This window comes from Monopterus albus, unplaced genomic scaffold, assembly GCF_001952655.1.
Source record: "Monopterus albus unplaced genomic scaffold, M_albus_1.0 scaffold132.1, whole genome shotgun sequence".
In the NCBI taxonomy this organism is placed as follows: Eukaryota; Metazoa; Chordata; class Actinopteri; order Synbranchiformes; family Synbranchidae; genus Monopterus; species Monopterus albus.
The window spans coordinates 927,065-945,739 of record NW_018128012.1 but is presented as its reverse complement, the minus strand read 5'-3'; the positions used below and the strand labels follow the sequence as shown (position 1 = coordinate 945,739).

Sequence of the window (18,675 nt, the reverse complement as noted above, 5' to 3'; positions counted from 1 at the left end):
TTTATTAAACTAATACATTAATCCACTGAAGGTGACTAAATATTTCTACTCCTTTTTCTATAATTGTCTTATCGTGTAGACGACACAATACAGAAGTCAAATGAAACTTACCGCTGTTGTATAGACAAACTTGCTAGAACTATTTATAAAGCAAAAATGAAAGACACTCACCTACTCTCTGCAAAAAGAAAGAAAGAACAACACTCAAGTGAGGAAACAGAAGTGAACGAAAACCAAAGATCTTCTAGAAAATCTTATATCAAAAGCCAACTGTCTTGGTACCAGCTAGAAATCATACTCGGGGACCAGTCAGGGTCAGGCCACACCACCAGGCCAGACAGTGTTTTTTCTAAGATTTTTTGTTGTATCCTTTAATCTCCAGTATAAAAAAATCCACTGGTACAAAATGCATAAGTACAATCAGTTGTAGAAATAGGAAAGCCTGCATTTTTTGTACTTTTTAACTCCCATCCAGTGACAGATTTCGAAATGTTGTCAAACAAACATACATCACGCTTACAGGATCCACTGAAATGCATTGACTTTGGCTTCTCTCAAGACAATAACTTTGAAACTACTGAAAACCTTTTTGAGAAGTAAAAGAAACAAAAACAAAAAAACTGGATCATTTCTACAGACAACAAGCTCTTTTTCTTACAGCACGGAAAGAGAACACAAAACATTTTTCCTCAAAAAACTCGACAAAAGCCATAATGCAAAAAAACAACAAGTTCTTTTTTTTCCTTTCAGATTTCATTGTTTGATAAATAGCACTTAAGATAATTAAGAAAGAAGGAGAACAGAGAAGTGAACAGTGACAAGATAGAAAGATTACAACAAGCATCGGCGATGACAGCCCCTGAGGTGAGCCGCTCCACAGAAACTCTGTTTCTACGACCCATTTGTGCTTCAACATTGAAACAAAGACACTAGACTGTGCAACTCGGTGAGTTTTGGCAATTTACAACATAGTTTTTGGGAGAGTTAAAGTGTCTTGGGTGACACGAACAGCTGCGTGCTTCAAGTTGGCTTGTACAGTACAGATTCTGTAGCCTCCACACTTAACAGATAAATGTTTTGTGAACTGTGCGAGAGTAAGGTGACGATGTGGAAATGTGCAATTCTCAGCTGCTGACGCTGCAGTGGTTGCGACGTGAAACCTGCACACATGCTGGTCCATTAACACTGATTGGACTGAGGCCCCTCCTGTCCAGCTTTCATACAGGTAGTTATGGCTGTTTGTGGCACTGCTCATGTATGTACTGCATTTAGGAAAAGGTTTGCACGCCTCCCTCCTTGAGCTCAGATAAAGTTTGGTATTGGGTTTGGTCTTTGAGTCGATAATGAAAGCTGCATTGCCTTCATTTCAGCCGTGGCTGTTGTTTTGCCTGTGTGGACCCGCAGACGTGACCCTTCCTCTCCAACCAACAAGCGCTTTATTTCCCCTGTCGCTATTCCAATAAGACGTCTCTCCACATAGCCCTGTTTCTAATAACCCCGGTTAGCCTGGGAGACAACAACAGGAGCGGCATCTTTCAAACAGACACCTCCTTCCTTCTCCTTCTTCGCGGCTGCGAGAATAAACAGCCATTTCAGCCTTTCTGCTCTGGCCAACTGGACGTAATGGCGGAACCTGGACTTTGACAAGTGGGAGGTTAACTGTACACAGGAGTGAACCCGGACTTGGCACGTCACTGACTAACCGACAACATCTTTTACTCTTATAATACTGATACAATGCTCCCTGGTTAAGGCGACTGGTGAGCTTCTGTAGAAAATAATGCTGCCTTTTTTTTTTTTGCAGACCGTAAACTAGGCATTCAGGGAGGGGGATCGGGGGGCAGTTGAATAGACTGACAACACTGTGCCATGTAAACGGCTTGACCGTGAGAATGTCACTAACACACTTTGGCATCTAAACATGATTTTGGTGGGTTTTATCCATGATTACACCACAAGACTTACACATGGAGAAGTCTCAGAACCACTTAAAACATCCAAGGATAAGTTCAGCAGACAAATCAAACAGTAAGAACTTGCTCTGGACCGTCCCACCTCTGTCTCCTTTCACTATTCGACGGCAACATGTGCTATTTCCTCAAAAGGCTGAGTCTTGCCCTGTGCTTACATCATGAAAGCAACGTGCTCGTCTGAGGTAATACACAGAAGTAATGATAGTGGCCGTCTCAGACAAACGGCGCCGGCTATAACTCAGAAATGTTTTGATCCCAACAAAAGGGACGGGAGCATTCGAAGAAATAAGGCTTCGCACATGACTCTCACCTCAATTTTGTGCGGAGAAGTGGGAAAGTGTGTGAGAAAACAATCAAAACAATACTGAAGCCTGATGTCTGTGAGATTCTAATAGAGACCAGGAGTGCAAGGATTTGTGGTAAGGCTTTGATGAACAAAACGGCTGCACAATGGCTAAAAATATCAGCGCGTGATTCTCGTGTGTGTGTTTTAAAGTGTGTGTGTGCACGCTGGCGGGCAGTAGCGGTCGCTGTAGAGGCTTTCACGCTCAGGGGCTCTCATGCACAACAATAAAGTAAACTGTGAGGTCTGCATGAGAGAGTGTGTGTGTGTGTGTGTGTGTGTCTGTGTCTGTGTGCATGTATATAGATATATATATATGACACATGGGCACTTTTTTTTTTTTTACATCTTTACAAAGAAAAAAGCAAACATGACATTTTCAGGCAACAAGACCACAGAATAGCAAGTTAACAAACCGTTTTTTAAATCTATATTTTAAATATGAGGGATCCATACAAAACACTTATAATAAAATACCCATGTTATCAAATAATTTCACAAGAAATACACTGACGCGCTAGGCAGGAAGTACCTTCAGATTTTGGCACTAAACTCCACTGATCTTGTCTTTTTTTCTTTATAAGACATTTTGCTGAACAACAAAACACATCTAAATATTGTTTCCCACGAGAGAAATAAAATAATAATGACATTGATGCTTCACAAGCTGACATTTTATATATATAGCAAATAGGGACTCCTTAAAAAAAGAAAATGAAGGAAAAAACCCCAAACAAAGGAACTATTATAGTAATATGAAAGGCTTTGTCTATTGTTCAAGTAAACTGATTTTTTAGTCTTCTCTTGAAAAACATGAGACATTTAAGACCGTTAGACTTGTGATGAAACCACAACTAAACTCACGAGAAGCACCGACGTTAACGCGGGTTACAGGTATCGTAGTATTTTTTTTTCCTCTATACATTTAAACAGTAGAAAATATAGGTCATTTCATCATGTGCATTTAAACCATGGATTGTCTATCTGTGAGTCAGTTCAGCAAAAGGTGACACAAGTAGGTAGCATTTCTCCCCCCCAAACAGGGCAAATGTCTTTTTTTATTTTTACCTTTAAACTACACTAGAAAAAAGTGGTTTTATATATAGACTTTGAATGAGAAACAGAGCCACTTAAAATGGCCTTATCAAAAAACTTTACACTGCCTGAAAAATGTAAAAACCATTAGAGAGCTCTGAGAGAGTCTAATATTGATCAGACAGTTTTTATTCAAAACTGTTTGGAAGTAGTCTTATTTCTCAGAGAAACTGGCGCGGACCGCTTCTGGCCCGCGCTCTGCTTTTCGTCGGTGCCAGAAGCAAGGTGACACGCCAATTCCTGTAGTGAACTTTCAAGTTTACTTTAAATGAAGAAGAAAAGAAAGAACTGACATAAAGAAGAAGAAGAAAAAACAAAAAATAAAATGCAAGGAAACACACTGCATGGAAATCACTTTTCCACAGGTTGATGTTTTTTTTCTGCAAAAAAGTGTTTTTCCATAAACATCTTCAGTCTTTTTTGTTTGCCATATGAATGCAGCTTTATATCTTTTTCACATTGATTCATTTTCTTACCTACCCCTCCCTTGTCGCCTCCCTCCCTCCTGGAAAAACAGATCCAAATGAGGTCACATGCAAAAGAAGAAACAAAAAAAACACAAAAAGAAAGAACAAAAAAAACCATAAACGTCCAAAAAAGCTAAAAGTTCAAGGTTCAAAAGGTCAGTAGGCGACGGAGGAGGAGGAGGAGAACCAGGTTATGATCAGGTGAGCCTGAAAAAACAATGACGGGAGGAGGAGGACGATGACACTTTTTTTTTGGTAGGGATTTTTTTGTTTTTGTTTTGTTTATAGTTTTTTTTGGACACCACGGAGACATGCTAGGCAAACGATGAGCTAACAGGCATGGAGATGGGTTGTTCTAAAAGGGGGAAAGAAAAAACAGGGGAGAGGAGAGAGTTACACACAGAGAGCTAGAGCACCACACCACTACAGCATTTTTCAAATCAGGAGAAATAACAACAACAAACAACAACAATAACAACAACGCAAACCAGCAGAACAGCAACACCACTCACTGGTTTCATTAGCAATTCTTTAGCTTTGATTTTGTTTTTTTTGTTTTTTTTTTTGCAATACAAAAATGTTAATGTTATAGATTGATATTAAGAAGCAACAACAACACACACATACGCACGCACTCATTCACACATACACAAAAAACAGAGAGCACCCAAAGCTTTATCCATCAGATCCCAGATGGATGTTGTCATTTGGGAGACAATTTTTGGGAAGAGTCGGGGATCTTCTCATTTCTTTCTGTTTAACATCCAAATTTTTTGGAAGGGTGGGGGTAAAGGGGCTACGAACGAACAAAAAACGGAAACACTTACAAAAAAAAAATTTTAAAAAACTGCGGGCAAAATGGCAGAAGATCGACAAGTGAAGGAGCAGTCCCACTAAGGATAGAGAGAGGGAGAGGGCGGTGAAAAGAGAGAGATGGATGGATGAACAGCACAGAGAAGTAAGCGTGTGTGCGAATTATTAAATGACACAGGAAGGGAAGGTGCATGTGTGTGTGTGTGTGTGTGTGTATGTGTGTGGGGGGTTCAAATGGTGGCGGAGTGTGTTGTGATTGTGGTTTCTACACTGAGAAGACACGGAAAACACTGGAGAACCCAATTCCACGAGACTTCTCCACAAGGGTCTACTTTAATGATGCTGTATTCTTTATAGGATTCCAATAACTTAACGATAGGCAATAAATAAAATCCTTTTTTTTCATCTGAGGCAGTAAAAATGTATAAAAATAGAACTGCTTTTTTTACAAATAAAATTTACAGTCCTGTGGCTTTCTGTACTTTGAACTATTTTTTTTAATCTTTCAACAAACATCAAGTATTTTCAGTTAACCCCTTAACCCATAAACACTTTTATTAGTAGTATTATTATAGCCTTCATCAAATTCTGGATGTTATTTGGAAAATGTTCTATATGCTGTAATATCCCTTGTACATCAAAGACCAATGTGATCTGATCCAGAAAAGTAGTTACTAATTGTTTTTTCATCTTCTGAGAAATAAAAAAACACCTTTTATTTTCACATAAATAATAAGATGTAATCGGAGGGTGTGTTTTTTCTTCTTCTTGTGGTGCGGTAACTGTACGGCAGGCTGATGTCGGCACTGACTACACTGTAAGGAGGCCACTGACGTTTCGCAGCCTTTCCTCCTGGGTTGCCAGCAGGCATAGAGGGTTTTCGGAAAAGCAGCGGCGGCCTGCAACCAACACCGCGGAGGTCAAAGGTCGAATGTGCATATCAGCGTGCGTGTCAAAATAAAAAAAAAAACAACCTTTCGCTAGGACTCAGTTTCACAACATGTGAGAGAGAGAGGAAAAAAATTAAAATCATCATGGCTCCTTTGTCTTTACCTCAATCTGGCTGTAACTACTCCTCAAAAATGTATAAATAACCACTGAGAAGGAAAAACTTAACAACTTTAAACAAACTGTTTTTGAAAAGCTACCCAAGATAGCTACTTCATTCCACTGTAAAAAAAAAAAGAAAAAAAAATTTTTTTGCACAAAGTAATGGCGGTAATGGAAGCGTTCACATCCCTCCCCCACCCCCTCCTCTCCCTATGTAGAGAGGTCGTGGCTCGGGTTGCTGTTTATTTATATATTTTTTTGTTCATTTTCTTTTTTTGTGGGGGGACTTACCCTAGCAGTGCTAACATGAGGAGCAGATAGACCCTAGTGCTAAGATCAGTACGGTTTGCTGTCGTTCTTGGAGCGCTTCAGCTGCACCTTCAGCCGCTTCATGCCGATCTGGAAACCGTTCATGGCCTGGATGGCTGCCTGTGCCGACACTGGATTGTCGTAGCTAACAAAGCCTGTGGGGACACCAGAAAAAGGTTGGTTAGAAAAGGAGAGGAGGATGACAGGTACGAGGTGGGAAAATGGCAGACCGATCCTTATTCCATTTGGCATTAAAGTTGCTCTGTGTTTGGCACGTCAAAATATTAAAATACTTTTAAATTAATGGACCTTGGTTGGTACCACTGGTATCAGGGACAGTGGAGTGTGTGCTCCCACCTAGCTGGGGTGCCTTCCTTAAAACAGACCAAGCATTACAGGCCAGCTCAGTGACTGCTCCCTAATTACTTTAACTACTACTGAGCCGAGGTAATTCTGAATCACAGATATAAGGACTTTGATTTCCCTGCTGCGGTGTGAATGCGTTGCCTGTGTCAACACAGCGAACTGTCAGTCTTTTGCGATAATGTGAAGAGAGAAGGAACACTGAAACGGCACCTAACGTGAACTAACGTTCCTGCCGTAGCTAGCGAGTGTTGGCATGAGAAAATAGCCAGGCTGTGTTCATTACACTCTGTTAACACTTCTCTTAAAATCACCAACTTGTACCCCCCCAACACAGAGTCTTTGGCTCAGTTATGTACTACCAGACTTTTTTGAATAAAACCAGTAAAGTGGTTAGTGAGTCAGAAACCAGGGCCAGTGCTTTGTGTTAGCATCTTCTAAGATGAAGACAAGTTTCCTATAATCTTCTATTAACCGTCAGCTCTGACTCGGGAGGCTGACACGCCTCTCCTTGTTGTTTTATGCCATAAAGCAGTGCAGCAGAGATCCTTCCAAATCTCCCTCACAATATAAAACCCAGCCGCAGCCCAACAAGCCTCTCGATGGGTCTGGTTTATTTACAACAACTATACAGTCTCAAAATTAAAGTGTAATAATAGAGTGATACTCCACGAGGCACCTTCACTATGTTTGTGTCTTGAGATCTGATTTGTCTGGATTTATAACTCCATTAAAACACATCCCTGGTACACAATAGAAAAGATTAAACTTTAATGAGTCCCGTGAGAAAATGGGGTTCTTGTATCAACAAAATAATAAAAGAATAAAGCTAAGTAAAATAGAATATGCACAACAGGAAAACAAATAAGGGCGGTGTGGTGACACTTCCAATATGAAGCATCGTGACTCTGCAAATAAGTGCAATAAATCTTGAAGCTTTGAATCTTACAAGATATAAGAAATAACACCTTCTTTGCTCCAAGAATGTTATGTCAATATCTGAGCAACATGACAAATGTTGGTCAGAATGACCGGGTAAAGGTTTCACAGCAGACTGTGAGGTTATTTTGTGTTTTATTTTTCTGCCGTCTCTCACTGAGTTATCTTCGTGCACACTTCACTTCCTCTTGTAATATGTGCAACCTCTGAAACTGACAGTCAACTGCTCGTCGCGCTTGTCTCACTTGCATCCCTAGAAATCCCATTTTCTGACAAGTATCAGACAAGTTTGTGTGTTGTTGCTTCCTGGAACTATGCTCGGTTTATTTCTGTTTTCCTAAGTTGGTACATGAAGAATGGAGATGCATTATATTGAGGTTTTGTTGTTGATATGGGCAGATGCTTCACTTTAATGCCTTTTAATTTACATTTGAGGCATTTGTACTCTTTTTAACTGCAGTCCAATCAGAAATCCATGTACTCTTTTTAACTGCAGTCCAATCAGGAAGCTTGTTAATACCAGGTGGAAAGAAATCCACTGCTGTCCTAAAATCAGAATGTCTAGAAGAAATATGTCCCAACAGAAGAACAAGGCCTTGCGTGTCCTTTGCAGCCCAGTGTCTCTCAATCAGTTTAGAGCTGGTCACTTGGAGCCTTCAGGTTAAATCCCGTCAGCACATTAAATCTGGAAATATCATGAGGAGAAACTCTCTTGACTGGAACTGTTCTTTTTATTCTCCGTATTTTGAATTGCATGCTTGCCTGTAAATAAATTTGACGTTTGCATTTTGTGCACTTACTAAAATACTGTCTATGTTATGCTAGAAAGCAGTTGGAATTAAATGAAACATACCAAATGAATACCACCTCCATTTTACCTGGTCACCATTTTACTATTAGCACATCCTTACCAGAAACTTTCTTACGAATTAAAAGTTCATTTCAGTTCCTTTCTAGGGAATTACTGGGAAAGTCTGGGACCCTGGTGCATAATGTAACTTCTCATGACATGTTCACATCATATGAGATGGCAGAAACTGGAAAGATTCCCATGTTTATGAACTAACTTTAACAATGATATTAGGCAGTTGTTTTGCCTTTTCAGACACCTTTGCTTTATTTCACACCAATTTAAATTTATTGGGCAAAAATCAAGGCTGCACAATTTAAAGTTAAATTTAGATTAATTGAATAAAATTTAAAGTTTAAAGCTGGTATATGCGGTAGCTCCCATGTGACATGAGCATGACATCAGGGTCAGCCTGGCCTTCATCTCCTCTGATGGACCAAACTGTACCCCGCTGTACCCGTTAGAGGATCCAACGCCCACACTGTGACCACACCAGGAAGATAAAGGACAGATAACTGCAGGCGTTTGTGTTTGTTTCTATTTTTGGAAGCACACACTGACGCCTGTCCTGCTGCCGTACCGAAGCACTTGCTAAGGTTTGTCTGTTTGTCGATGAAGACTTTGGCAGAGACCACGTTTCCAAAAGGCATGAACATCTGCAGTATGTCCTGGTCTCCGAACTCCTGGGGCAGGTGGTAGATGAACAGGTTGGCACCTTCGGGACCTGGGGGGATGAGACACATATCGAGCATGAGGTCTGAGTGGTTTTTCATTGAAGCAAAACTGCAGGAGAGCGAGCGCTGTGTTGTGGCAAATGGCACTGCTGTGTTGTCGCCATAGGAATGGAGCTAAACCACCGCTTAGCACAATATCACATGACCTTGAGTTTGTTACTGCTTTTAACAACATTGTGAAATTGTACTGAACATTAAACAAAAATGAAAGCTTACGGTGTTCATTTAACAATGATATTTTCCCTCTCTACTGTTCTCTCGCTTTTGATTCATTCATTCTTTCAGCTGAGCGTTCTCTCTCTTAAGGGAAGCCACAGGTTGATGCCCCCTCCCCCCTCTATCACACATCGTAACAGTCCGAATGCTGGAGGTCACATCTCTCAGAGTCATTAAACATGCTCTTTACTGCTAAATGAAAGCCAGATACTGTTCCAAGGGCTGGATCCACCATCAAAGAAAGAAAGCATCTTTACAAATTTGTCTTTGTTGTGAACAGAGACGAGAAGCGCGCAAACAAACACTGTGTGGCTCTGTTTGTTTTACTAGACATTTCATCATCTGGTTTGTATTCAGCACTGCCATCTAAAGCTTTTGGGTAAATTTAACACAGCATGAAGGTGGCACTTTGCAACAGCACTGATATGCAGACAGATCCATTTTACATGTTCTCTTCCACAATATAAAGCAGCAGCCCTACAAAACGCAAAACAAACAATAGTGACGATATTTCCAGAGAGGTCTAATTAGTCACTAATGTACCTGAGTGATTCCTTATCTAACTGATATTGACTGTAAAGTTCTGATTTTGTAAGAAGGGTCCACATTTTGTGCTACTAGCAGCTGCGAGAAACATCACGCAAACTACTGCAACATGTTCTACTAATGACACAAATATATGCCATAATTTAATCCTTTATTTCTTAAAAAAGTGGAAGAGCATTTCACTTAAATACACGTCAGTCTTTGCTAAAAGCATTTTGAGGCTTAACCTGAAAAATCTCACAATTTGTTTTTTTTTTTAAGACTGAATTAAACAAATATAAATGAAGTTTTAACAACCCAACAAAAGCACCCTGTTGTTCAGCTACTTATTAGAATTAATTAACAGCTCATTTGTGTTGCTTCCTGTTGACATGTGGCTACTTTTACTCCAAACTGCAGCTGCTGTATGGTTTATAATGATGTGCTCCTTTTAAAAGATGTTTTACTGTTACACTGGTTGTCCATGGAAAACTCTTAACTTGTATGACATTTTACGATGCTCTGTATGAATACATTTATTACAGGCATAGCTATCGCTTCACCTAATCATCTCTCTCTCTTGCAGAGTGAATCCTGGGTGTATACATGCTAGAGAGACTGGCTGAAATGTCACTCCCAGTGAGCAGCAGTGATGTGCAGGAAACACAGCCTGGAGCTACTGACCCTCTTTCTGGCTGCCGGCGGCCCCTTGCTGCTGCAGCAGGGACTGGCTGTATAGGGTAGGCAGCGCTGCGGCGGCGTACTGCTGGATCCCTGAGTAAGCCTGCGTCAGCGCGTCCATGGTGCCTGCGGTCCCGTTGGTAAGCCCTGCACCACCCAGGCCTCCGTTTAGAGCCGCCATACCTGAGAGCATTTGAGCAACTTTACATAAAACCCAACAATAAAGAAAGAAGAGTGCACTTACTCATTAGCGCTCCCACTGAAGGTTGTGTTTTTAACCACACATACACACACATTAACACGTGTACAACTATTACTGGAAGTCACAAACATACTGACGTTCACACAGACTATACTGTAAGTTACACACATCAAGTCACACAAAAAAGACACATTAATACTGTCTCTACACACAAAACACAACGGCTACTGTAACACATCAGAGCACGGGACACACAGTATTAATATAAACACAATATAGTGCAGTATGAGCATAGCTGATGACAGCCAGTGCTGCACACAGGTGTACTCGAAATAAGAAGCACACAGCAATGCATGCATGCACACTAAGACATACCGACGCAACAGCAGTGTGCACAGAACACAAGACAAAATGAAACACAAGAATGATAGTGTGAAAATCTTTGTTACTGACTAGCAGGGGTGTGGGTAATATATCAGGGCCAACTCAGGGCTCCCTGTTTGGATATGAAAATAGTCCTGTTTGTGTATATTTCAGAAGCTGCGGGCCACTTTTACTCCACTTGTGACAGCACTACTCACTAATAAAACTTGTTGGAGGTTTAAAATCCCCATTTTTATATTGTTTTATGTGATTTCTAGGTTCCTACCACACCCCTTTTATTTTTGATACTGAATGAATGCGTGTGTGGTAGACATGTTGTAGGTAGCTAGCTAGCTAGCCGGCTACCTAGCCAGCACATGCCAAGCTATAGATGTGTGTAGAGACAGACCTGCACACAGACTGTTGCTCACAGCTCATCCATTATCTACTTTTCCAGCCTCGTGGTGCAGGTGGTGCTTGCCAAGTTATAAGAACTGGGAGGTGCATGACAATTGGCACCACGCACCAGCAGTTGTGACATCATATTTGGCACGTACCACTGAGTGTATGGGTGAGAACAACCAGTATAAACTAGGTGTTAAGGTATGCTTATATTACAGCGGAAAAATGGCTTTTTGAACGTGCCTCCACATTGTTGTGTATGTGGTGCGCTGCAGAAGTTCTGTGCGGATGTCCACAGTGCAAAGTGCAGAGCAGGGGTGCGCCAAAAGTTCAAATTTGTTGAAATTAGACCCCGGTTGCGCTGACCTCTATGTGCACAGCCAATCATAGATTTGCCCTGGCTTCACCTCTACCCACAGAACCCCGGGTTACAGTGTGTAACCAACATTTCTGAATTTTCCCAAAACTGTACAACAATATGATCCTCATGTTGAGATCAGATAAAGACAGACAACCTGTTTAACTTAGGAAATATCAGCACACTAGTGCCGCTATCAAGCCTGTTTAAAAAAAAAAGCAGTCTGATACTCATAGAGCGACTGTGGTTCAGTGGGGAGAACAGTCGCTTCCCAGCCAGAGAGTTGGAGGTTCGAATCTCGGTGCCTACAGTACACATGTCGACGTGTCCTTGGGCAAGACACTGAACCCCAAGTTGCTACCAATGGTTAAAGCCATCGGTTGAGTTGGCACCGCAGGTGGCTGCCTCAGTTCTGTACCGGAAACAAATTCCTTGTGTGTGTAACACGCTTGGCCAAATAAAGGTGATTATCCTGATTATTATAACACTGGCAACCTACCACTAACAACATTAGCATTGTAGCTGCGCTATTTTGTAAAGTGCCCCCGGGAATTTCTACGAGAGTTTCAGGACCGACCAGTGTGGAATGCACTCTACCCCTAAACCTCGTTTTTACGCTGTAATGCAAGCATACTTTTAGTTAGCTGGGGACGGTCCAGCTAAAAGACACTACAGATTTGCCTTATGGGAAGTGTAGTAGAGATTAAAAGTGAGGCTATCTCTGGTCGTACTGCATCAATTATGAACAATCTTATAGTTCAGCCTACCTTTCTTTAGAAATGTGTGGTAATAACATGGTTAGGCGTTCTTTCAAAATTCAAGCTGTTCTTAAATCTGCAGGATATCTGTATTTCTGCCATTCAGTAAAGCATTCTGTAAAGCACTTTGAAATGTCTTTTAATGTCCTTTAAATAAAGTGTCCTTCCTTTTCTTCACAGCTGAGCAGATACTGATGATTCATCCACTGATAAACCGCAATACTAGCATAACTGATCCAGACAAATCCAGATGGGGATTTTTTATGTGACAATGTCAAAATAACAAGTAAAAATACATCTCAGTTAATCTGAGAAACTCAACAACTGTCCATTTTCATGATCTACCATTTCAGCAAGTACAGACATAGAATCCTTCTAACAGAGAATTATCTTGCCTTGCATTCAGAACAGATAAGTCCAACACCGAACAGGGAGGCTAGATTATCTGTGCATTTCCAGCCTGTGATGTCTCACTTTCGGGGTGAAGTCAGAGACATGGAGTGAGGAGGGAGTGGGTGAGGCGAGTTTAAGTGAGGGAACGCAGCAGTAACACTCATTAGCTGCTTGTAACAGCTTAATATCACGGTGGAGGGCAACTTGTCTGAGGGGGTCTGACACCGCCTCGACGTCCTGTCGCTTCACCATTAGACACAGTGAAATAAATTATCACCACGGAGCTCTGGATTATAGGTCACTCATTTATTCAGGAATAATTGCACCAGTGACCTTTGCAATTCAATTAAGACCTAGATGTGTTTAAATGAGGGTGGTTGGTAGTGGTGGTGTGGAGGGGGAGGAGGAGGGGACATGAAGAGGAGAGAAGGGTGAGCGAGGACAAAATGCGATGCAAAACGAAAGCGACCCATTCCTTTTGAAAGGACGAGCATGTGTGTGTGCACGAGCACGCTCTGCATCTCTGTACCTGTGTGTGCTCGAGTACACGCAGATATGATTTACACGGCGGATACAGCTACTCCAGCCGAGGAGCGCTAAAGGTCAGAGGAGAATAATGTGGTGGAAGATGCCGGCAGTACAGGATCTCTGCTGTCATAACAGCGTTGATTAAGACCCTGGTCCCGTCTCCCCAGGGGTCAAAGGGAGGACACACACGGCCCAGCTTGGCTGATGCTGCTAGGCCGCACAGTTCACATGTGGGTGGAAGCATGTGTACCTGCTCAAGATCAGCCAGTGCTTCGACGATATCATGAAACATAGACTGACTGTAAAAGTAAACTCTAAAAAGTAAAATCGTGCCAGGTTATAAACAAGCTAACTGGATGATGCCTTTTTACCTTAACACTTGTTATGTCCTCTGCCAAGAAAATTGTCAAATTCTGTATTTTGGTTGAAATATTTTTGCTTTTTTTTGGCATAAAAAGGAGCGACTGTATTTATGGAGAAAAAAATTCACCATTTTGTAAACAAAAATGGTTGGAAATTGTCTATTATATTTTTTGACATAAAAATAATCAAATTGTGTTTTTCCTGGTATGACAATTAACACGTTTGGTATATTTTTTTTTTGGAAGAAAGGTTGTATTTCTAGATGACATGTGACATTTTTTATTTCATGACATAAAATTTGTCACGATTTGTGTTTTGTCATGTAAGTGATTAAAGGTAGGGTTGGTGATTCTGGAAAAACCAGGACGATGAAGTTCGATTTTAAAAGTAACCAACTGAAGAAATCCCGCCCTTTCTTTCTGACTTCTCTCCAAAGCCACTCCCCCAAAACACAACGCACATGGCCTGACTACTACTTACAGGTTTCAGGAAAATAACAAATGGCTCCCAAACAAAACCAAACCAATAATTCCCTGTCCAGCAGAAACACAGCCATCATGGCGTCACCTTTCAGTCCCTTTTGTTCTCAATTGTTGATGTCATTCAAAAGCCACGCCGACGTTATTTCTGGTTTTCCTTCTTGCAGCATCTAACTTCTTTTTAGTTTTAACTTTCTTGAATACGGTGTTACCCACCCAGATGTGCGGCCCTGAAACGTAGCTGGGAACCTCTGGTTCATGACTAAACTGCTTTAGCCCTGGCTCATAGCCGGTAACTAGCCTTAGAAGTCTGGTCTTTTCCAGCAGGGAGAAGTGAAGAGGGAAGCCAGTGAACTCCGTTCAAAACACAGGCTTTATTCTGTCTTGGTAACACAAACATGTGGCCTTTGGTGCCCAGTTAACTGCATTACAGTCCTGTCTGTACACTTAGAGCTGACTACTGTTGGTAAGAGGAGGTGTGACCGTCTTCTCGCCCTCACACTGCAGGTAGCAACTTCTGGCAACAACAACAACATTACTCATAAGGCCATGTGTCTTATAGGGGAAGGCCTGGCCTGTGACAATGGTCTCTGTTTGCGAACCAAAGCTGCTGTGGTAACTTCTCTGCCATAGCTCACTAGCTTTAGCTAACAAAACAGAGCAGTAACAAGTCTGCCTACAAGTGCAATGCCTTGTGGGAGACTGTGCACTGAGTGAACAGGCAGAGTGTGCACAAGTAGGAAGTAGTTTTATAGGCAGGTAGGCCGTCCAGTGGTTTTTGATGGGATGAGTAAAATCATTGGTCAGGCTTTGTTCAGCCCTGCTGCTGTTTCTTTATGTTGTCAGTGGATTTAATGTGTTCACTGCCATCGGGATGAAGACAAAAATTCAAGATGTATAACAAAAAATGCTTCTGAGAGAATCACCAACCCTACCTTTAAATTCAGAGGTGAAAAGCAGCTAAGTAAATTTATTCAAGTACTTTACTTAAATACAGTACTGAGGTATTCTTACTTGAGTATTTTCATTTTCTGCTACTTCATACTTTGACTTCACTACATTTTAGAGGTACTTTTTACTCTACTATATCTATTTGATAATTTTAGTTAATGCAGTAAAACCTTGGATTGCGAGTATAATTCGTTCCAGCAACGTGCTCGTAATCCAAAGCACTCATATATCAAAGCAAATTTCCCTATAAGAAATAATGCAAACTCAGATGATTTGTTCCACAACCACTTATCCATATAAAAATGATTATAGTAATACAAAATACAGTATAAAGTAAAAATAAAACAAATTAACCTGCACTCTACCTTTGAAAATAATCGTGGCTGGCGTGAGGGGCCATTGTTGACTATACGAGTGAAGTGCAAGAACCATCAGCTCAGTTGTGATGTGACGCTCGGCAGACAAAGCGTACGTACTACTCGTATTGCAAGACCTCGCCCGTTTATCACATTAGAACATTTAGAGTAGAGTAGTTACTTTATTGATCCCACAATGGGGAAATTTCTGTGTTACAGAAAGTTTGCTTGTCTTGCAAAACACCTGCAGACCGGGTTACCCCGCAATCCAAGGTTTTACTGTAGTTGCTTTTCAGAATCCAATTAACAAAACAAGATACAATATAATCATCAAACTTTATAGATCCCCGGTGGGAAATTCACATGCTACCCATCAGCACTTCAAATTCTAAACATATAAAGTACTTCAAATGATCTCCAACTTTACCAGGTGCAACATTAAATGTAACATACGCAATGACGCATCAGTAAGTATAATTGGTTAATATAATATACATCAAATGTGAAATGTGCCATTCTGTGGAACGACGGCTTTTACTTTTGGTAGTTTAAGTATATTTTCAAGATGACAGGAAACAGGGACACAAACAAAACAACTAAACCATGATCTCACACAGAAACAGAGGTGTGAGGCAGCACACTGACAGGACTGGCACACCAGCACTCTTACAGCAAGCACAACCCAGCACACAACCAGGAAGCAGATGGAGAGATGGAGGAATGGATGGATCAATGGATGGAATATCTGTGGCCAGATGACTAGATGAGGTAGCCATCACTGAGAGAGTGAGGACAATTTATTTGCAAGCCAAACTGAGACACAGAGAGGCGACTAGACTTTAAACTGTAGTTTTGGTGCTGTGAATGAGTTTTGTACCCAAAGGACCAGAGTACATAAATATTTTGAATTTAAACCTTTTTGCGTTTTCTATTAACATCATTCAGTCTTTTATTCTGGGAACATATATATAGATAAAGTAAATGATGGTTGTCCAATTTCATACTGCTTATCAGTAACCTAAATAGGGGAAATTGTTTCCATGTACCCAGTGAAATAAAAATGGCAAATTATAGTTGTGTTGGACAAAGGTATGGGTTTTTGATGTACTCCGGCTTTGTTTGATTACATTAAATGCACATAATCAGCAGGTATGATGCATTTTTATAGCAAATTCTGCACATTCTTCTTAGCTTTAGTGTGTTTTTGTCAAATTAAAGGTACTGAATATGAGCACTTCACAGTTTTAACACTAAAAAACAGCTGGAGTAGCCTTTAAAAACCCACATCAATCAAACTGCTGTGTTGTGTAAGGTCTCTCTGCATCCGCTCACAGGTTGCGGTAATGATGGTGCAGTAGGGTGTGGATGGTCATAGGTATAGGTGGAGGTGGAATGGCTGATGGCCGGGTGAATGCTCACTGTTGACGCTACCTGCTAGTGCATTAATGTTGTTCAGGCCCACAGTTGCACCTGCCAGGCCTTGCAGGGTACCCAGAGAGGTCAGAGAGTTCATAGCGCCGGCGTTAGAGCTGGCTGTAGTGCCCGCTGCTAGGGTAAGAGAAGATGTGAGGAGGAGGGAGGGGAGGAAGAGAGCAGGATGAAGAGTAAAAAGAGAAAGGAAAGAACAGGGAGAGTAGGAGACAAAGAAGCACATGTGTTATAGAAGCATTTTACAAATCTCAACAAGGTCCCTCTACTACAGGTGAAGGCTTTATTATGAACTCAGGCTGTTTCCAACAGCTTGGCCTTTATAGAGTTTATGCAAACAAAGATTTAACACCAGTAAATTGTTTGAATTTTGAAATACAAACAACTGAAACCACTTCTCCCAGTGAGGTTTCAGTCCTTTGTTTGTTTGTGTGTTATCAGGATTTCAAAATAAATCTCTAAAAGATATGAAACTGGACAAAAGTTAATTAGTAGTGACTAGGTCTCGATGGAGACGGTGCCACTTGTAATGGGTTTTATAAGCACCTCTGACACAAACAGGGGGGACACAAGCAAAGTTCTTTTTTCTTGGATTTCTAAGTTCAAGATGAATCTATTAACAATAAAGTCCACACCTAGTATTTCTGGGTCTCCACATTTTGAAGAACTCTTTGTTTCACCAGTTCTTGGACCATATCAGGTCATTTATTTTGATGCAGCTGTGAATCCAGATGCAGGACCTGGGCACTGTTCTTCCAGCGCAAACAGGGCTAAAGCTTCTGATGATGAAGACGCATGCTGGGAGGTTTGGGAATGGAGAAAACTGAAAACACGTTTCCAACCAGAAGCCCTGGGGTTCAAGGGAAATGTGATCCGGAGCCAACCAATTTACTCCACAGTGGTCTCATTCTTTTATGGATCTATAACAGTGCATCTCAGTTGATCTGATAATATGCCCATAATTTAAAATATTACAAATAGTTAATCTAACAAGCTGCAGCATCTTGACCCTACATATGAAACCCCATGAATACATTTATATGCTGATGAAAATATATCTCTGAGAGCTCTGTATCGTTTGTTTTGTTCACATAAACTGGAGGACTTCTGCATTCAAGGTGATGATATAACATACTAAAAAGCATAAAGACCATCCACAAAAACAGACAACAGTACAGAAAGAGCACAATCAGGAGGATATTTATGATTACAAGTAACCTTTCTGAAAGTTTGTAACTGTGGAACTTTTTAATTTTTTTCTTATTTAGAGTATATAATTACTTTTTAAAAATCAGTGTTGTTACTGACACCACAATACACAAAACACACGGCGGACGAGGTGAAATTGAACACAGCGGGAAGCAAACTCACACATGTACGACTGAACACACACTGATGTGAAATGTGTACCATACACAGGTGAGATGGCAGGAAGTACGGTGCAACAAGCTCACAACCTCGTTCTGTTTTTAGACAAACAGACTGAATCTGTTCATTCACCCTTGATCTCATCAAAGCGATGCCAACAAAGCTGGATTGCCGCCGAATACATTAACAAATGGCGTGATAAAGGCAGCGTTATGTCGGCACATGGTGCAAAACAGAAACGCGAGCCTGTCTCCATGCAGAACTGTCTATATTTATCAAACTGGAGTGACGTTTTCAGTTCCACTGACACATGCAGTATAACGCCACTCATTCACACTGAGCAGCTCAACCTGAGTGTGTACTATTCA

At 41.0% G+C, this 18,675-nt stretch overlaps 1 protein-coding gene across 14 annotated transcripts in view; it reads right to left on the bottom strand.

Annotated features, from left to right (window-relative positions):
* Window positions 1-3,280: 3,280 nt before the first annotated feature.
* Window positions 3,281-18,675, bottom strand: part of celf2 (cugbp, Elav-like family member 2) — a 202,228-nt gene continuing 186,833 nt past the window's right edge. For 5 of the 14 annotated variants that reach the window (XM_020613281.1, XM_020613276.1, XM_020613275.1 and 2 more), the window contains 4 exons: window positions 16,943-17,059; window positions 10,362-10,559; window positions 8,783-8,926; window positions 5,942-6,205 (listed from right to left, as the gene is read on the bottom strand). In XM_020613281.1, coding sequence (XP_020468937.1) covers window positions 6,078-6,205; window positions 8,783-8,926; window positions 10,362-10,559; window positions 16,943-17,059 — 587 coding nt within the window. In that variant the 3' untranslated portion in view covers window positions 5,942-6,077. Of the gene's footprint in view, window positions 4,234-5,941; window positions 6,206-8,782; window positions 8,927-10,361; window positions 10,560-16,942; window positions 17,060-18,675 lie in introns of those variants that run through there. The other 9 variants (XM_020613274.1, XM_020613282.1, XM_020613283.1 and 6 more) reach the window with 4 other exon arrangements.